This window comes from Asparagus officinalis, chromosome 2 (genome assembly GCF_001876935.1).
Source record: "Asparagus officinalis chromosome 2, Aspof.V1, whole genome shotgun sequence".
Taxonomy (NCBI): Eukaryota; Viridiplantae; Streptophyta; class Magnoliopsida; order Asparagales; family Asparagaceae; genus Asparagus; species Asparagus officinalis.
In genome coordinates, this window is record NC_033795.1 from 64,085,920 (window position 1) to 64,102,592 (window position 16,673).

Consider the following 16,673-nt stretch of genomic DNA (forward strand, 5'->3'; position numbering starts at 1 on the left):
CTTCTCGATCTTTGATATACTTTCTTCTGCCATCTCTTTCAAAACACAAACTTTTGTCGAACGAAGCTCTGATACCATTTATTGGGGTTGAACACACGACAATCCGTATCCTTCCAGATCTAATGTCGAGAGTAAGCAAGCAAGAACTCACATCAAATAAAAGAAAAACTTGCAGGAAAGAACAACTAAAACAGGAGAACACCATTTAACGAGGTTCGGAAAACATGCCTATGTCCTCAGGAGACACACCAGAAAGTTTTGATTAATTGAAGAAGGTTACAATGCTTACAAAAAGGCTTTTCATTCTTTGAGATTTCTCTCTCAAAGTCCTCTCAAAAACCTTCTTTTTTGTAAGTAATATAATTCCTAAAACATTCAAGGTATATATATAAACCTAGCTCAAAACAAATTCCTAAACAAACTGGGAATCTAAATCTCGTCATCAGTCGACCGGTGCATTGGCATCAGTTGACCGGCCAGAGACCTGTTTTCTACAAGGTTTCTGGTGCACCTTTCGATCGACCGGTGCCCTTGCATTGGTCGACCGGCCAGAGCGTGTTTCTAGGCTTGGTTTCCTACAGGCGTTTCGGTCGACCGACATACGTCCGTCGGTCAACCGATGCTGGATTTTTCGGCTTCCTTGCTGATTTTGATTCAAGTTTCAGTCTTCACGCTTCCAAAACCAACAACAAACAATAAAGTTGTACATATTAATATGCGCTATGTCCCTTCATCCTAAGATCTGTATAAAAAGTAAGTGAAGATAAAGCTTCAAATTGTTAGTCCAGTAGGTTACATGGCAAAACTATGTTGTTCCTCCGTGGGGCAGCCTGAGTTTAGTTTCTATGTGCGCCAAATACGTAGCAATTGTGATTGTTGGAGTTGTTTACATTCATAATTACGAGTGGCTCTTAATGTTCTCCCATCTCTTTTCATATGTTAAGTTTTAGCTCCAAAGTTTATGTTGATCTATGATTTGGTGGGATTCCTTGATTATCATATAATTTATTTAATTATGTTTCTCTGAATCATTTCAACATTAATTTTCTACATAATTAATTACTCGTAGGAGCGCCATGCATGTCATTATTATTGTATAACTGGATAATTTTCATAATCCATTTCCTTATCAAAGAAAGAAGATATTTTCAATAAAATCTTTTCATGAAACGCATCTTCATGTTAAATCGATGTTCAGTTACAAATGCATGAAAATGTTTACAACATGGAGTTCTAATACTGCGTCAAAAATTAATGATGATACTGATCGATATAAGAAAGAAATGTCTTGCGTTATGAAATCCAATATTTTGGTATGAACGATCAATCATGACTTTGATAAACAAACTGATCATGAAAACGTTTAGACCATGGATTTCCCAATTTGAAATATGAATTCAATTACAACAATTAACTCTTAACTCTAGGACCCATGAAATCTAGACTATGATTAGGTTTCTAGTAACTAGAACATCAAGAGAAGATCATAATACGATCATCGTGTACATTGAAGATAATTGAACGTTACACAATTATACTGTATCAGTTGGAATATTGACAAAGCATTACTCTGAAAAAACTGAGAATCTAATGAACTTGCTAAAAATATATAGGTCATTAACGTACCACTAATTAGTTATGGCAAATCATGCTCTTTCTGCTCCAGAATACAAGAGTTTCTCGCGTTGAAATTATATAAAAAAAGGGGCAATTATAAGAAAAAAGAAAACTTTATTTAATTGAAAATATTAATATTATCTATATAATATTAATATTTTCAATTAAATAAAGTTTTTAATTAAATAAAAAATGAATAAAAAAACAATTTTGTTGGCAATTATTTTTTTTCATTTTTTTATGCAAATCCAAAAATTCCTCTTTTTTATACATAGGTCGTCGATTCAACATTGGATAATAAAGGGCAAGGTGCCCTTTATTTATTTTAGTAAATGGTTCATATTATTTTATTGATGTGAGTGTTATATATTGGAAAAATTACCAATTATTTTTTTGAAAGCATTTCAGTTTTAATGTAGTGGTAGAAAGAGTAACATATTGTGCCCGAACTTCAAACAGTTTAGCTTTAACCATGTTAATGGTCTCACATTATTGGTTGGGTTGATAGAGAATCAAAGTTGACTTACCAATGAATACTGAAATGCGTTCTTACATATGATTTATGAATTTACTTAGTAGGAATTCATTGAGATTGTGAACAAACAAATACGTTTTTTTATTCAGAAGTACCGAAAGTACTCTACTTTTTTTACTTCAGCAACTTTTTGACTATTTCCATCCAATTTGTTTGCAAATAGCAATAAAGTAGGTGAAGTAAAAAAATAGAGGCTAATTCTACTACTTTGAAATAAAAAGACTTATTTGTTTTTCTAAAAAACTATTTTAATTGCTTCCTTAAATGCTGACGTAAAACCTAGGTGACACCTCTACTTCAAAAAAAGTTTTCCGGCTCCTCAAATCCCCAAAACAGTTCATGGGAAAAAAACATGTGCGGGCCCGGGCCATGTAGATTTGGTTCTTGTGAAAATATGGATTTTAAAAGACAATCAGTATCAAGTCTATTTCTTATGCGGACGCATAGACATAAATTTATAGTGTATAATGAACTCCTCTAGGAAACAATAATTCAATTTTCTCTTAATTAATGCATAATGAAACACTAAGTTCTAAGGAGTGTTTGAGAAAAATGCCCTTCAATCATTTGTCTTGTTATATAGAATGAATATGATTGAGATAATCTTGAAATAAAAAGGTTTTTTGCCGTGGGCATATTCATCCTTGTGTTCATCATTAAGTTTACCTTTTTGTTGATAAAAATAATTATTAAAATGCTAACGGTGATGAGAAGGAGAGGCAATCTTACCGTGGTGTACATATCAATGTTTGTTAATATATTTTTAATTGCTATATTAGTTTTCTAATGTTTTTTTAATTGTTATTCAGACAAAAATAAGTGAATGAAGAGAAAGAAATATCATTTCTATTACTTTCAAAAAATAGTTGAAACAAAAAAAATATTATTTCCACTACTTTCTACTCTATAATTTTAGAAGTTATTTTATTGATCTACTTCCTACTTTTACATTCTGCTTGGGGGTTCACTAGGGTAAGGAAAGAAAAGATAGGGCAAATATAATATCTTGTTTGTGAGTTTAAGAATGGAGAGAGACTTAGTTCATCATATTTAGTATTTCTAACTAAGGGAAGGGAAGGAGAAAAAATAGTTTCATAATCAAATATGAGCCGTTGATCCATAGTGATAAAGAGTCAAATATTAGATCTTTTAAATTTACTTTCTCTGCCCTCTAACATTTTTTATTAAAATTTTACTTTCTCTACCCTCCATTGTCTTTCTTTAAAAAACCCCAAGCGAAGTTAAGTGTTATGTTTCCTTCCTTTACCCAGGCTCGGCCCTGGGGTAAGCCCACCAAGCCCCAGGGCTGGGGTAACCCAGGGCCAGAGGGCAACTAAATATTTTATATATAATGTAGGGTTATAATTTATAAAAATAAAATCCCAAGTTTTAACATGATGCGGATTTGGTATTGTGGTTGAAGGATTTGTCTGTTGTGTAAACCGTCCATGTTCGAGTCTTAGAGGGCACATTTCGTCAGTTTTTTTTTTCATACACGTGCATATGTATGATGACTTAATTGAAGAATTCGCTTTAATAAATTTAAGGAGAAATATTTTTCTTTGAATTAAATTGTAGCACAAATGTAATCTTTTTTATATGAATATTGATTTTCCAAGAGAATATTATCAGTTTGAGCCTAATATAGAACGCTAAATGGTATTATATGTATTCATTTTCATCGTAATTGATCGTACCAAATTTTTAATATAAAGGGCAACCAAAATTGATTTAGGCTAAGGCAACCCAAACCTCGTGGCAGGTCCGGCTTTTACCGTTGGCTAGCGCTTATCCAAACACATTGTTAATACTTCTTGTCATCTCAACGTGCGCTAAATGATGTATGATAATTTCATATTAATAAACGCATTCCTACTCATACCTTACCCAGAATCCAACTATTCACACTCCCAAACAGTAACTTTGGGGTGTGTGAGGACTAAATTGTCCTTCTCCCAAACCAAACCAGGCCAAGTCCAAAAGGGCATTTTCGGCAATTCAACTCCCAAAGTTACTGTTTGAGAGTGGATATAGCAAACATGACCTTACCCATTAGAATAATCGTGTACTTGAGTGTAACGGTTTTAATTTTCCGTGTAGCTTTTCTCCTGCTCCTCTCCAGTTTGGATCTCTTATATTTCCCTTATATTTCTATATGAAAATAACTCCAGAAATCCCCATCAAATTCATCATTAATCCCTATAATTCCTATGGAATCTATAAAAAAACTCCATGCCCACCTCATAATCACAGGATTATCCAAATACCCACATCACGTTTCCAAAGTTTTCACCTCCTATGCTCTAACCCCAGCTTACATAGCCCATGCCTACCAACTGTTTGATCAAATTCCACAACCAAATTCCTTCTTTTGGAATATAATGATCAGAGGCTTCTCACAGAGCAACAGACCTAAAGAAGCAGTCCTTCTCTATAATCGGATGCGATTACAATGTCCCAAACAAGATAATCTCACCTTCCCCTTTGTACTAAAGGCTTGCTCCGAAGTCATTGACATTAGAGAAGGGAGGAGAGTGCATTGCCATTCTCTGAAGACTGGGTTTGTTTTTGATGTGTTTGTGTCAAATGCATTGATCCATTTGTACTCTTCTTGTGGAGAGTTGAACAATGCAAGATTGATTTTCGATGAAATGCCGGTAAGAGATTTAGTTACTTGGAACTCTTTGATTTGTGGGTATGGACAACATAACTATTTGGTAGATGTCTTGGTGCTATTTGAAATGATGAATGCAGAGGGCGTGAAGGCCGATAAGGTGACTATGGTTAAGGTTCTCTCCGCGTGCACTCGTTTAGGAGAATGGGACTTGGCGAAAGCGATGATCAAGCGTATTGAGGAGAATCGCATTGAAATTGATGCTTATCTCGGAAATACTTTGATAGATTACTACGGTCGAAGGGGAGCCTTGGGGTCAGCTGAAAAGGTATTGAGGGAGATGAAAGAGAAGAATATAGTGACCATGAATGCTATGATTACTACATACTCTAAAGCAGGAGACTTGGCTTCTGCAAGAGATGTATTTAATGGCATACGAGACAAGGATTTGATCTCTTGGAGTTCTATAATAGCCGGGTATGCTCAAGCTAACAAATTCTCTGATGCTTTGGCACTCTTCAAGAAAATGCAATCGACAAATATAAAGCCAGATGAAATTGTTCTAGTTAGTGTTCTTTCAGCCTGTGCTCATTTAGGCAAACTCAATCTAGGGAGATGGATTCATCTGTACATAGTAAGAAATAATATAAAGGCTGATATCCATGTTGGGAATTCTCTGATTGATATGTACTCGAAGTGCGGATGCATAATGGAGGCATTTGAAATTTTTGGTAAGATGAAAGAGAGGGACATATTGACATGGAATTCGATCATATTTGGATTAGCAACACATGGATTTGTGGAAAGTGCATTAAAGGTTTTCTCTGATATGTTGAGTGAGGACTTTGAGCCTAATGTCGTGACTTTCCTTGGCGTCCTGATTGCTTGCACTCACAGAGGATTGGTCGATAAGGGTCTCAGGTACTTCGAGAGCATGAGAGAAGTTTACGGAGTGGAACCAGAGATGAAACATTATGGATGTGTTGTTGATCTCTTGAGTCGAAGTGGAGAGTTGGACAGGGCTTTTGAGTTCATTGAGGAGATGCCCATGATGCCGGATCCTATAATTTGGAGGACATTGTTGGGGGCGTGCAAGTTACATGGTAACGTGGAATTAGCTGAGACTGTGACGATCAAACTAGTCGAGGTAGATCGTGAGAATAGCGGGAACTATGTGCTTCTGTCTAATACATATGCTAGTGTGAATAGATGGAATGATGTAATGAAGGTGAGAGAGATTATGAATGAAACTAACGCAGAGAAGTTGCCTGGTTGCAGTTTGATCGAAGAAAGTAATTTGGAAGATGACTTCATAGCTTTTTGAAAGCCATTAGTCCAAATTTAATGGCAAAGCATTGCAAATGTGAACTTTCAGTAGCTCCATCAGATTAAAGTTTTGACTTGTTACAGCTAAGGACAACAGGGAGAAGAAGGAAACTAGAAATGTTTATGAAGAAATGTGCCTTGATGCAGCAATGGAGGTGAATCAGATGAGAGCACGTTTTAACTATCTGACACATAAATCTAATTTATCTTTCAATCTTTGATAAATGGCACCACTTCATTCTTCTGACTCTTGAATCTAGGAGAAGTCAAAGACCTTCTAACACTGCATTCGTAATGACAATTCCTTCAATCTTCGGAAATCTTGAACGTCTCATACTGTAGTATTTTGTCATAATTAGGAGATCAGAGTATATATGCAAATGGTATGGCATGGATCTATCTCATTACTCCTGGCAAATTTGTGACGCTGAAAAGAAATCTTGGAAGATGTTCTGCAGATATCTTGATCGTGGCGAAAGCTGCTCAGCCCAGAGCCTACCACTTTCTCCTGAAAAGCAAGCGCCTTCTGTATGAGAAGCTCAGGCTACATCGAGACGAAAAGACGGAGCGATATTTATCATTTAGTTAGTAAATCTCTACTCCATCTGTAGATGTACGTATACGAAAGATCAAACACCATAAGTTCGTATACCTTCTTATCCCGCTTCTCGATGTTTTTCGTGTTTTGCTTTGATCGATGTTTTTTATTCTTTACTGTAACAGCTAGCTGTTTCATATTTAATTGGAAGAGGTGATATTATTTGGAATATTCTCTCATTTGTAGTGTTTCCTCGTTAATTTGTTACCAAGATTTTAGCATTTTATATGAAAAAGCTACGACTTGAGTTAGATATTAGGAAGAAGTATTAAATGTCCTTCTGAGTATGTGTATCAAGTTATGTGTATCTAAGCTATGTGCATCTACGTCAAATATTAGTATCAAGATATGGGCATGACGCATATAGTTTTCACCCCATATGAAAGCTAGATAGAACCAGGCTAAGTTTGAATGATCATTCAATTCGGACACTGTCACTTAATTCATTCATCTACATCTATATCTATGCCACTTATAAAAGTGAAGACTCATATCAAAACAATTGATCTCCTTTTTCACCCTCTCAATTTTTTATAACTCACAACTATACCATTACTAGTTCTTGTGCACGCGCAACGCACGTGGTTAAATATCAAAATATATATATTTTTGTTAATTTTCTTACTATAAAATAAGTCAGATTCATTTTGAGTTAAAATTCATTGTAACCATATGTAATTCAATGTATTATTTTACCTTATAAATATTACTAACATTAGAGATTAATGTTTCTAAATTATAATCAATCGATGCTAAGCTATTATATTATAATCTTTTATCATTTTTATGGATTTAAACATCTATCAATTAAATGTTAGTAATGTATTTTTGCTGCTCTAATTTATAAGTAAAATTATATGCAATTATTTTGATTTATATGATGACAATAATTTTAAAGCTATCATATATTTTTTAAATTTCTATTCCTTAACCGAAGATTTTTAATCAATTCTTACTTTTGTTTACCAGCATCAATTTAGACTACCTTTAGATGCTGAAAAGGGAAATAAACTCTAAATTGGAAATTATATATACACTGTAAAACCTCGTAAATTTGAATATATTATGATAAATAATAATAAATATGTTATATGGTGATAAATAACATATATTGATGTCATTCGAAACCGTTAAAATTAATATGAGTGGATGAATGGTCAAACGACGACGGGTTCACCCCAAACTTGGTGTGTTAGGGGTTTAGAATATGTAGATCAAGTTCAACGGAGAGGATTATCCACAATGTAACTCAATCATGTGATTTTAGATCATGTCCTTAGATGATTATCTAAGGCGTCACCTTAGGAACACTTCTCCATATATATATATATGAGTGAAATCATGCACGATATGCACGAGTCTGAACCTAAAAAAATCAACTAGTTAAGAATATTTATGTTTTACATATAGATACAGCTTGAATCTGGAAAAACTCAAAAGGTAAAGGTTGTATGTATCTTCAGTGGCTTTCCAACAAATCTTAAATCACCTCATTCTAAGGTCATATGAGAAAGTTACAGCTAAAATACCGAAGGTTATTTTTCCAGTCAGACTAGGTTTCCTGGTTCGAGTCAAACGTGTTTGTTTCGGGTTTGCCTATATAAATACCTATGTTTTTCATAAAAATTCTTCTCTTTTATCATAACTCTAAACCCTAGCAGCCATCCTCTCCTCTAAAAAATCCTAAATCAATTTCTTGTGATTTTTTTGAATTTTATGAAGCAAAATACTGACACGAGGGCAAGATCATCGACGTATGGCAAGGGAGAACGAGTTGTTTACATTTTTGGATTGCTTGTTGTTCATTTCAGAGGCTTGCACCCGAGATTAAGGCAAGATCATCTGCATCCAAATCTTACCCATAGTTTATAAACATGTTTTTATGAAGTAATATGACAAATATGATGCTTAGAACTTAATTTAATGTGAAAAAGATTAGATTTTTGATATTAAACTGTAAGCAAATATTAGATCTACATGGTTTTCTTGATGTTTATATTAGAAACATGATCATGATCATTAGGATAAATGTTAATTTCATTTTTAATTTATTAATTAAGTTTAACACATGTACAAGCCCTAGTTTGTTAATTAATCGAGTTTTCTTGTAAATTAATCATGCTTAAACCCTAGGTTGTGAGATCATAATAACATGAACGTGTTCTAAACAAGCTTATCTCTGTTCAATGTTAGTTATAACATTGTCCAAGTTAATTATGTGATAATCATGCTTTTATGTGAGAATTTGAATAATTATGAAGTTAAACCCTAATTAGTATTTAATAAAAAAATTAAATCATGTGAATTAATCTCTGATAGAGAATTTTAGAAGACTAAGACCTTTTTCCTTTGTTCCGTGTGATTTGAATGAGTTTTGTTAAAGAAATAATCACAAAAACATCAAAACCTGAGAAACAGAAATCTGTTTAACACAGAGTAGTCGACTAATAACATGTGTAGTCGACTACTCCTTTCATGGTGCGACTCACATAATTGTTTTCCATAGCAGTGTAGTCGATTAATGTTCATATTAGTCGACCACTCACACTTAGACCAATTTTCCAGATTCTGGATAGGCTTACAGCAGTCAACTAATAAGCGTAGTAATCGACTACTAAGGTTATTTTCTGAGTTTTTGTTTTGTATCTGTTTGAGATGTGTTCACGGGGTTCGAGCCGCACTCCTTTACATGTAAATTCACGAATACACAAGTACAATGTTGTTTTCACACACATGAGTTTTCCCAGATGGGATTAAGTCAAGTATTAGGTTGTTTATTGTTCATACACTCGTTGGATATCGTTGATGAGCATAGCTCAGTACTATATAGGATAGTGTGCCGATATACCAGATTTACGTAGTTTATATATAAAATGGATATCGTTTATGAGTTCAGTTCAGTACTACGTGGGGTAGTGTGTCGATATTCTATTTGTATAGGCCATTGAGTCTGGTTTGGATACTTTGTCTAGGAGTCCATCCGCACGAGAGTGCGATGAGGCTTGTGAGCCACCTTTTTAGATACCTATATGGTAGGCCGTTCCGTACTTATGTTACGCACTGAGACCGTGATGAGACTAATGAGTTGTGTACACTGTTTAGGATAACTACATGGTAGTCCGTTGCACATGATGATGCTAAGTTTCAAAATATTACAAAGAGTTGCACTGAGGTAGCTAATTGATAGCTTGAGTCTTTGGTTGATAATCACATTTTATTACAATTTTATACTATCATTATCTATTTTATATGAATAAATATACCACTAATAATTGCTTTTATCTTTAATTATAGGTTAATGAAGAATAAATCCTAAAAATCCTATCTCTCAACAAAGGCCCTTGAGTAAATGAAGAAATAAGAGAAATTCAAGAAGCCAAAGTAAAATATTTAAATTTTAAAAGGCCCAAAGCCCATAAAAAAATGATTACACCAAAGATTTGGAATGGACTTGGATGCAAAGAGTTGGAATGAATTGGACTTGGAAGCCAAGCAAACAAGACAAGATTACATGATTGGAAACAAGACCGGATGCAAACAAGATTGGGTTTTTATGCAAAGTTGGAATGATTGGTTTTTTTTTTTGCAAAGATTACATGATGATCGGATTTGTTGGATCATGGCTGGACTTGATTTGTTGCATAGGGGAGTTTTGGATTAGCTGCAAATATCAAGTGGGCCGGCTCATATCTTGAAAATCAAATGGGAAATTCCATTGTGGGCTTGCTGTGCTGCATTTCAAAAATGAATGGGTCGGTTTTCTTTCTTTGCAGATTTTGATTTTAATCAAATGGATGTGGACCTTGCTAAAGCTTTCTTTTGAAAATCAAGGACCGGACATGGGCCAGGAGACTTGGATTTTCTTTTGATTTTCAAAATCAAATTGGGCCGGAGATTCTTGACTTAGGCTGAAATAAATCAATGACCAGCGGAATGATTTGCTGCAGCTTTGAATCACAAGCATTTGGGCCGAAATTCAAATGTGGACTGGACTTCTTTTGCAACTTGGATTTTCATTTATTTTGAAAATCAATTGGGACTCCTATGTTGGGCTAGAGAAGAACAAAAAGCAAATTCAATGGTGGATATTGCTTTGCTTGGGGCTTAAGACAAATCCAATGGCTCATATTCATTGAAGATTACTATAAATAGGGGTAGAGAGTGAGGGGTTAAGGGGGTGAAAAATTTTGTAACTCCTTTTGGAGAGGAGGGCTACTCTTAATTGAGAAGACCTTCCAAAAATTGTAACTTTAGTTGCAATTAATAAAAATAATTTTTTCCTCTTTAAATTTGTTCTTTCTCCTCTTGTTGAATGATGAGGATGGAGATGAAGAGCAATTTGAAGGTTTGCATTTCTTTTCTCTTTTATTTCTTTTTAGTAATTTCTTTATTATTGCTTATTAGTTAGATTTAAATTCATGCTTGTAGTATAGATTTACTTTCTTGTCTTTTTTATTTTCTTTTTGCACTTTAATTTGTAGAGTAGATTTATTTTTCTTGCATTTAATTTCTGCAATTTATTTTGTAGTTTAGATTTTTATTTTCTTTGTAATTAGATTTATTTCTTGTTCATAGTTTAGATTTTTCTTTTCTTTTTAATTTTGTAATTAGTCTTCTTTTTCTTGTTTTTATTTCTTAAGATGTGAATTTAATTCTTGTAGGAATCTTAGAATTGTATGAAACTAGTCTAATTTCTTTTATATTGTATGAATTATTCTCTTGTACTTAAAATGTTCATGTTAGGATAATCAACTAGAGAACTAATCGGTAGAAGAAGAATTTGATAATCTATGCTTATCTTAAATGGTTTGATAGGTTATGCTTATGAATTCTAGGATTATTATCATGTTGTTGTTCTTATCATGAATAGTAATTTTGACTTAGATGATAATTTGATAGGTTACACTTTCCTTAAATGGTTTGATAATCTATGCTTAATAAATCTAAGTTGAAATATGATAAAAAGAGAATAGTTTATATTTTGTAATTGAAATTGGTTAGTGGATTATATTCTAGATTTCTTACCTCTTTTGAATCCTCCATCTTGACTTTCTTAAATTTTCTTTTCATTCTTGGTTTTATTTCTTGATTTTATTCATTCATCTTTCTTGCCTTGTGATTTTATTTATTCTTTAATTCTTCCTTCTCTCCTCTAAAATTCAATCTATTATCTTTTGCATATATTCACAATAATAACTCATCACATTCACACTTATTATTTATTCCTAATTGTCACGCACAAAACATAAGAACCATTTCTAATAATCTCTTAAAATCACCTTCCTCGTGGGATCGATATTTTTATACTATAACTTGATAAATTGTGCACTTGCAATTTTGGTACATAATTATGCCTCATCAGTTGCCTTTGAATGGTTCATGAAGTTGCCTGCTGGGTCTATTTAGAAATTAATAGATCTAGAAAGGCTCTTTTTAGCCAGGTTCTTTGAAGATGACTCCGAAGTCTCTATCCCGACTCTTCTCACCACCAAACAGAGAAGTCTTCTTTCTAGTTTTCAATTCCACCCTCTTTAGTTAGCTTCACAATTAGAGACAATTAGGATTTTTTAAAAAAAATATTTTTTTTGACCATAATAAAATTCATCTTTCACTTGGACATTAACTAACAAGATAATAAATTCAAACATGAATCATCTTCTCACATTTGATTGTTGTTGACCATAATTAAAAAATATAAAGATTTTCTTTTTATCATCCTTTTTAGTCGCTTTTAATTTCTAGGGTTGCATTTCATATAGTGTAGGAATTCACCAAAGTGATTGTAGCACTTGATTTGGCACACACTTAAAACATTCTTAAGGGCAAAACCCCAATCAAGATAAGGTAAGGGATTTCATCACCCTTTCCTTAGCCCACAAATCACTAATTCCTCACTTCACAAACCCAAGCCTTCTAAAACTCATTAGACGTTGGCCCCTAAGGATTCGAGCTCAATAAGGAACAAGAAATCCTTAAGTGAACGGTTTAAGTTTTCTCAGAATAGTTGGTGTCTAAGGCAAGGTTTAGGGGTTGCGTAAAGCGCTCCGCAAGGAAAGAGGTACTTAATTGATCTTTGATCACCCTCTAGTACTATCCTTACTTGGCTAACTACCTGGGTAAAACTTTGATCTTTTCACTGTAGGAGTTTTTGGTTAGGAGCTGGTCTAGTTGAGTTAGGCTAAACCCTAGAGTTAGAGTTGATTGAAAAGTGATTGTCTTGATTTGTTTTAATTAGGATTTTTCTTTTTCTTTATCTTTTCATATATAAAAAAACTAATTTTCTTTCTTTCCTTAAAAAAACTAATTTTCTTTCTTTCCTTAAAAAGAAAAAAAAATATTTGTTTTGGTGTATGCAAATTTGGGTTCGGGATAATTTTCATCGCTTAATCCGTGTTGAACCAATTCAAGAAATGGCAAATCAACCAGTTCTTCAGGATATGTGTTACCCCACCAGAAATGCAATTCCATCTTGCATAAGACTCCCCGAAGTAAATGGAGCAAATTTCGAGCTTAGACCGCATTTCATTAACATGCTTCCCAAATTCCTAGGTAATGAAACAGAAGATGCATATATATTTATCTCGGAATTTGAGGAAGTATGTATTATGATAAAAATGAGAGAATTAACCGAAGATGCGATTAAGCTTAGATTTATTCCATTTGCTCTAAAGGACAAAGCTAAAAAATGGCTGTACAGCTTACCGATAAATTCCATCTCAACTTGGGAGGAATTTGTCACCGTTTTTCTCAAGAAATTTTTCCCTATTCACAAAACGGTAAAGCTTAGGAACAGCATTCAGAATTTCAAAATTGTCCCGGGAGAGCCATTCTGGAAATACTTTGACCGATTTAAAGATCTTTTAATCCAATGTCCTCATCACGGTCTAGAAAAATGGCGATTGTGCCAAGTCATATATGAAGGATTGGACTATTCTTCAAAAACATCTTTAGAATCGATGTGTCAGGGAGATTTTATGAGAAAAAACGCCGATGAAGCTTGGGAATTCCTAGAGAGTCTATCCGAGAAAACAATGCAGTGGGAAAACTGTGATGACAGGGTTTCATCTGTTTCCCAATCTAAGTCTAGTGGTCTTTCCCTGGAGTCAAACATTGCATCTGAAGCGAAGATGGCGACGATTATGCGGAGGTTAGAAGCCTTAGAAGTTATGGAACGAGCTCCGGCTCAAATCAATCATATTTCTGCCCCGGGATGTCATAACTGTCAGTCTTCTACCCACGTTTCAGAGGAATGTCCTCTTCTAGGAAACAACCACGCTTTAGAACAGATGAACGCTGTATTTCAGCGTCCTAAAAATAATCCATTTTCTCCAACCTACAATCCAGGTTGGAGAAATCATCCTAATTTTGCTTGGAACCAAGGAAATTCTTATGGAAATCAAAACTTCATTCCCGCGTCAAACCCGCAATTCCCGAGGGGAAACACTGTCCCGTTCAATACACCGAACAATTTTTCTAACCCACCTTTTCCAAACCAACATCCTCATCCTCACCAGCCTACAAATCCTTCAAATTCTGATCATGACAAACGTTTAAGTGTCTTAGAAAATGGTTTAGAAGCTATGATCAAAGCTTCTACACAAACTACCAACATGTTGACCCAATCATCCACCACTCTAAATTCATTCATGCAAACCACCGGTCAAGTGCTCAACTCGAACACACAAGCCATAGCCCGGTTAGAAACCTAACTTGGGCAACTAGCCGCTGCCGTGAGTGAGAGAGAAAAAGGAAAATTCCCTAGTCAACCTATTACAAACCCTAAAGATACTGGATCCAGTTCCAACAATCCAGCTCAACTGAATGCAATTCACACTCTGAGATCAGGAAAACAAATAGACAATCAGGTTAGAATGCCACCTGATCAAACCCCTTCTCCCATTCAAAACACTCCTTCCGATGAAACAATTCCTTCCGATGACCAAAATAATGAACTTCAAATTGAGCCTGATCTAGATAGGTATAGGCCCGTTGCCCCCTTTCCAGATAGACTCAAACCTAGGAAAAACTCCCCGCGGGTTGAGAAAATCCTCGAAACATTCAAACAGGTCAAGATCAACATCCCTCTCCTAGATGCAATCGAACAAATCCCTTCTTATGCAAAGTTCTTGAAGGACTTATGCACTAAGAAAAGAACCACTAACGTCCCCAAGAAAGTCTTCTTAGCTGCCAAGCTCAGTGAAATTTTTTCAAAACCTATGCCGTTGAAATACAAAGACCCTGGTTGTCCCATAATTCCATGCGTCATAGGTAACACTCACATTGATAAGGCACTTCTAGACTTGGGAGCCAGCGTCAACCTCCTTCCTTATTCGGTCTATCAACAGCTAGGTGTAGGAGAACTTAAACCTACAAGATGCACTCTACAGTTAGCTGATAGATCTGTAAAAATTCCCAAAGGAGAGGTAGAGGATGTTCTGATCAAAGTTGGAGAGTTCATTTTCCCTGTTGATTTTATTGTCTTGGAAACGCAGCCCGTTTCTAATCTCAAAAGTCAAATTCCCGTCATTTTAGGAAGACCGTTCTTAGCCACCTCAAATGCTTTGATCAATTGTAGAACTGGTCAGATAAAACTATCTTTTGGGAATATGACTGTTGACCTCAATATCTTTAACTTAGGGAGACAGCCTAGTGATCCATCTGATGAACCCATGGAAGTGAATTTCATTCAAGGAATATCCAGTGAACAACAAGAGGGAGAGTGTGAGTCTGATTCAAATGCATCTGATTTAATGATTGAGGAGCTTTCTGATGACGAACTTGAGATAGAACCGCTGGTCAATCATGTTTTTGCTGTTGGCTGGCAACGAGAACCTTTAGAGATAGAACCCCGAGTCCAGCTTCGCCCATCTGTGGAGGAACCCCCTAAGTTAGAGCTCAAACCTCTACCCGAAAATTTAGAGTATGCCTACTTAGGGGAGAACGAGTCTTTACCAGTTATCATTTCTTCTGAGTTGACTACCGGTCAAAAGGAAGCTCTCTTAGCTGTTTTAAGAGAGAATAGGGAAGCCATTGGATGGACCATGGCTGATATCAAAGGGATTAGTCCAACCATTGTTCAACACCGAATCCATTTGATAGATGATGCCAAACCTACTAGAGATGCTCAACGTAGGTTAAACCCAGTGATGAAAGAAGCCGTTAGGAAAGACATTCTGAAATGTCTCGATCATGGGATCATTTATCCCATTTCTGATAGTTCATGGGTGAGTCCAGTCCAAGTTGTTCCAAAAAAATCTGGGATCACCGTGATCCAAAATGAGGCTAATGAGCTGATTCCCACTCGGATCCAAACTGGATGGCGAGTCTGTATTGACTACCGAAAGCTCAACTTAGCCACTCGGAAAGATCACTTCCCTCTTCCTTTCATTGACCAAATGTTAGAGCGTTTAGCAGGACACGAGTTCTACTGTTTCCTGGATGGATATTCAGGTTACAATCAAATCCCTATCGCTCCAGAAGATCAGGAGAAAACCACCTTCACTTGCCCGTATGGAACATTCGCATACCGACGCATGCCTTTTGGCCTGTGCAATGCACCGGCCACATTCCAACGTTGCATGATCAGTATTTTTTCCGACATGGTAGAGCGATTTCTCGAAATTTTCATGGATGACTTTTCCATTTTTGGTGACACATTTTCCCAATGTTTGCATCATCTTAAACTGGTCCTAGAACGGTGTAGGGAGAAAAATCTGACTCTCAATTGGGAGAAATGTCATTTCATGGTCAAACAAGGCATTGTCTTAGGACATGTAGTTTCCAATAGGGGAATCGAAGTGGACAAAGCTAAGGTAGATCTCATTTCCAATCTCCCTCCTCCCAAAACTGTCAAAGATGTCAGATCGTTTCTTGGTCATGCTGGTTTTTACCGACGTTTCATCAAGGATTTCAGCAAAATTGCTAGACCCTTGACCAATCTTTTAGCCAAGGATACATCATTTGTCTTCTCCCCCGACTGCCTC

At 35.3% G+C, this 16,673-nt stretch overlaps 1 protein-coding gene across 1 annotated transcript; it reads left to right on the forward strand.

The window, feature by feature from the left end:
- On the forward strand, positions 4,248 to 6,839 carry LOC109831543 (pentatricopeptide repeat-containing protein At2g29760, chloroplastic-like). Its single transcript, XM_020398881.1, has one exon. The coding sequence runs from the start codon at positions 4,363 to 4,365 to the stop codon at positions 6,088 to 6,090; it is 1,728 nt and encodes a 575-aa protein (XP_020254470.1). The 5' UTR covers positions 4,248 to 4,362; the 3' UTR covers positions 6,091 to 6,839.

Coding starts and splice junctions, on each gene's coding strand:
- LOC109831543 (XM_020398881.1), top strand. CDS start 4,363: ATGGAATCTATAAAAAAACTCCATGCCCACCTCATAATCACAGGATTA.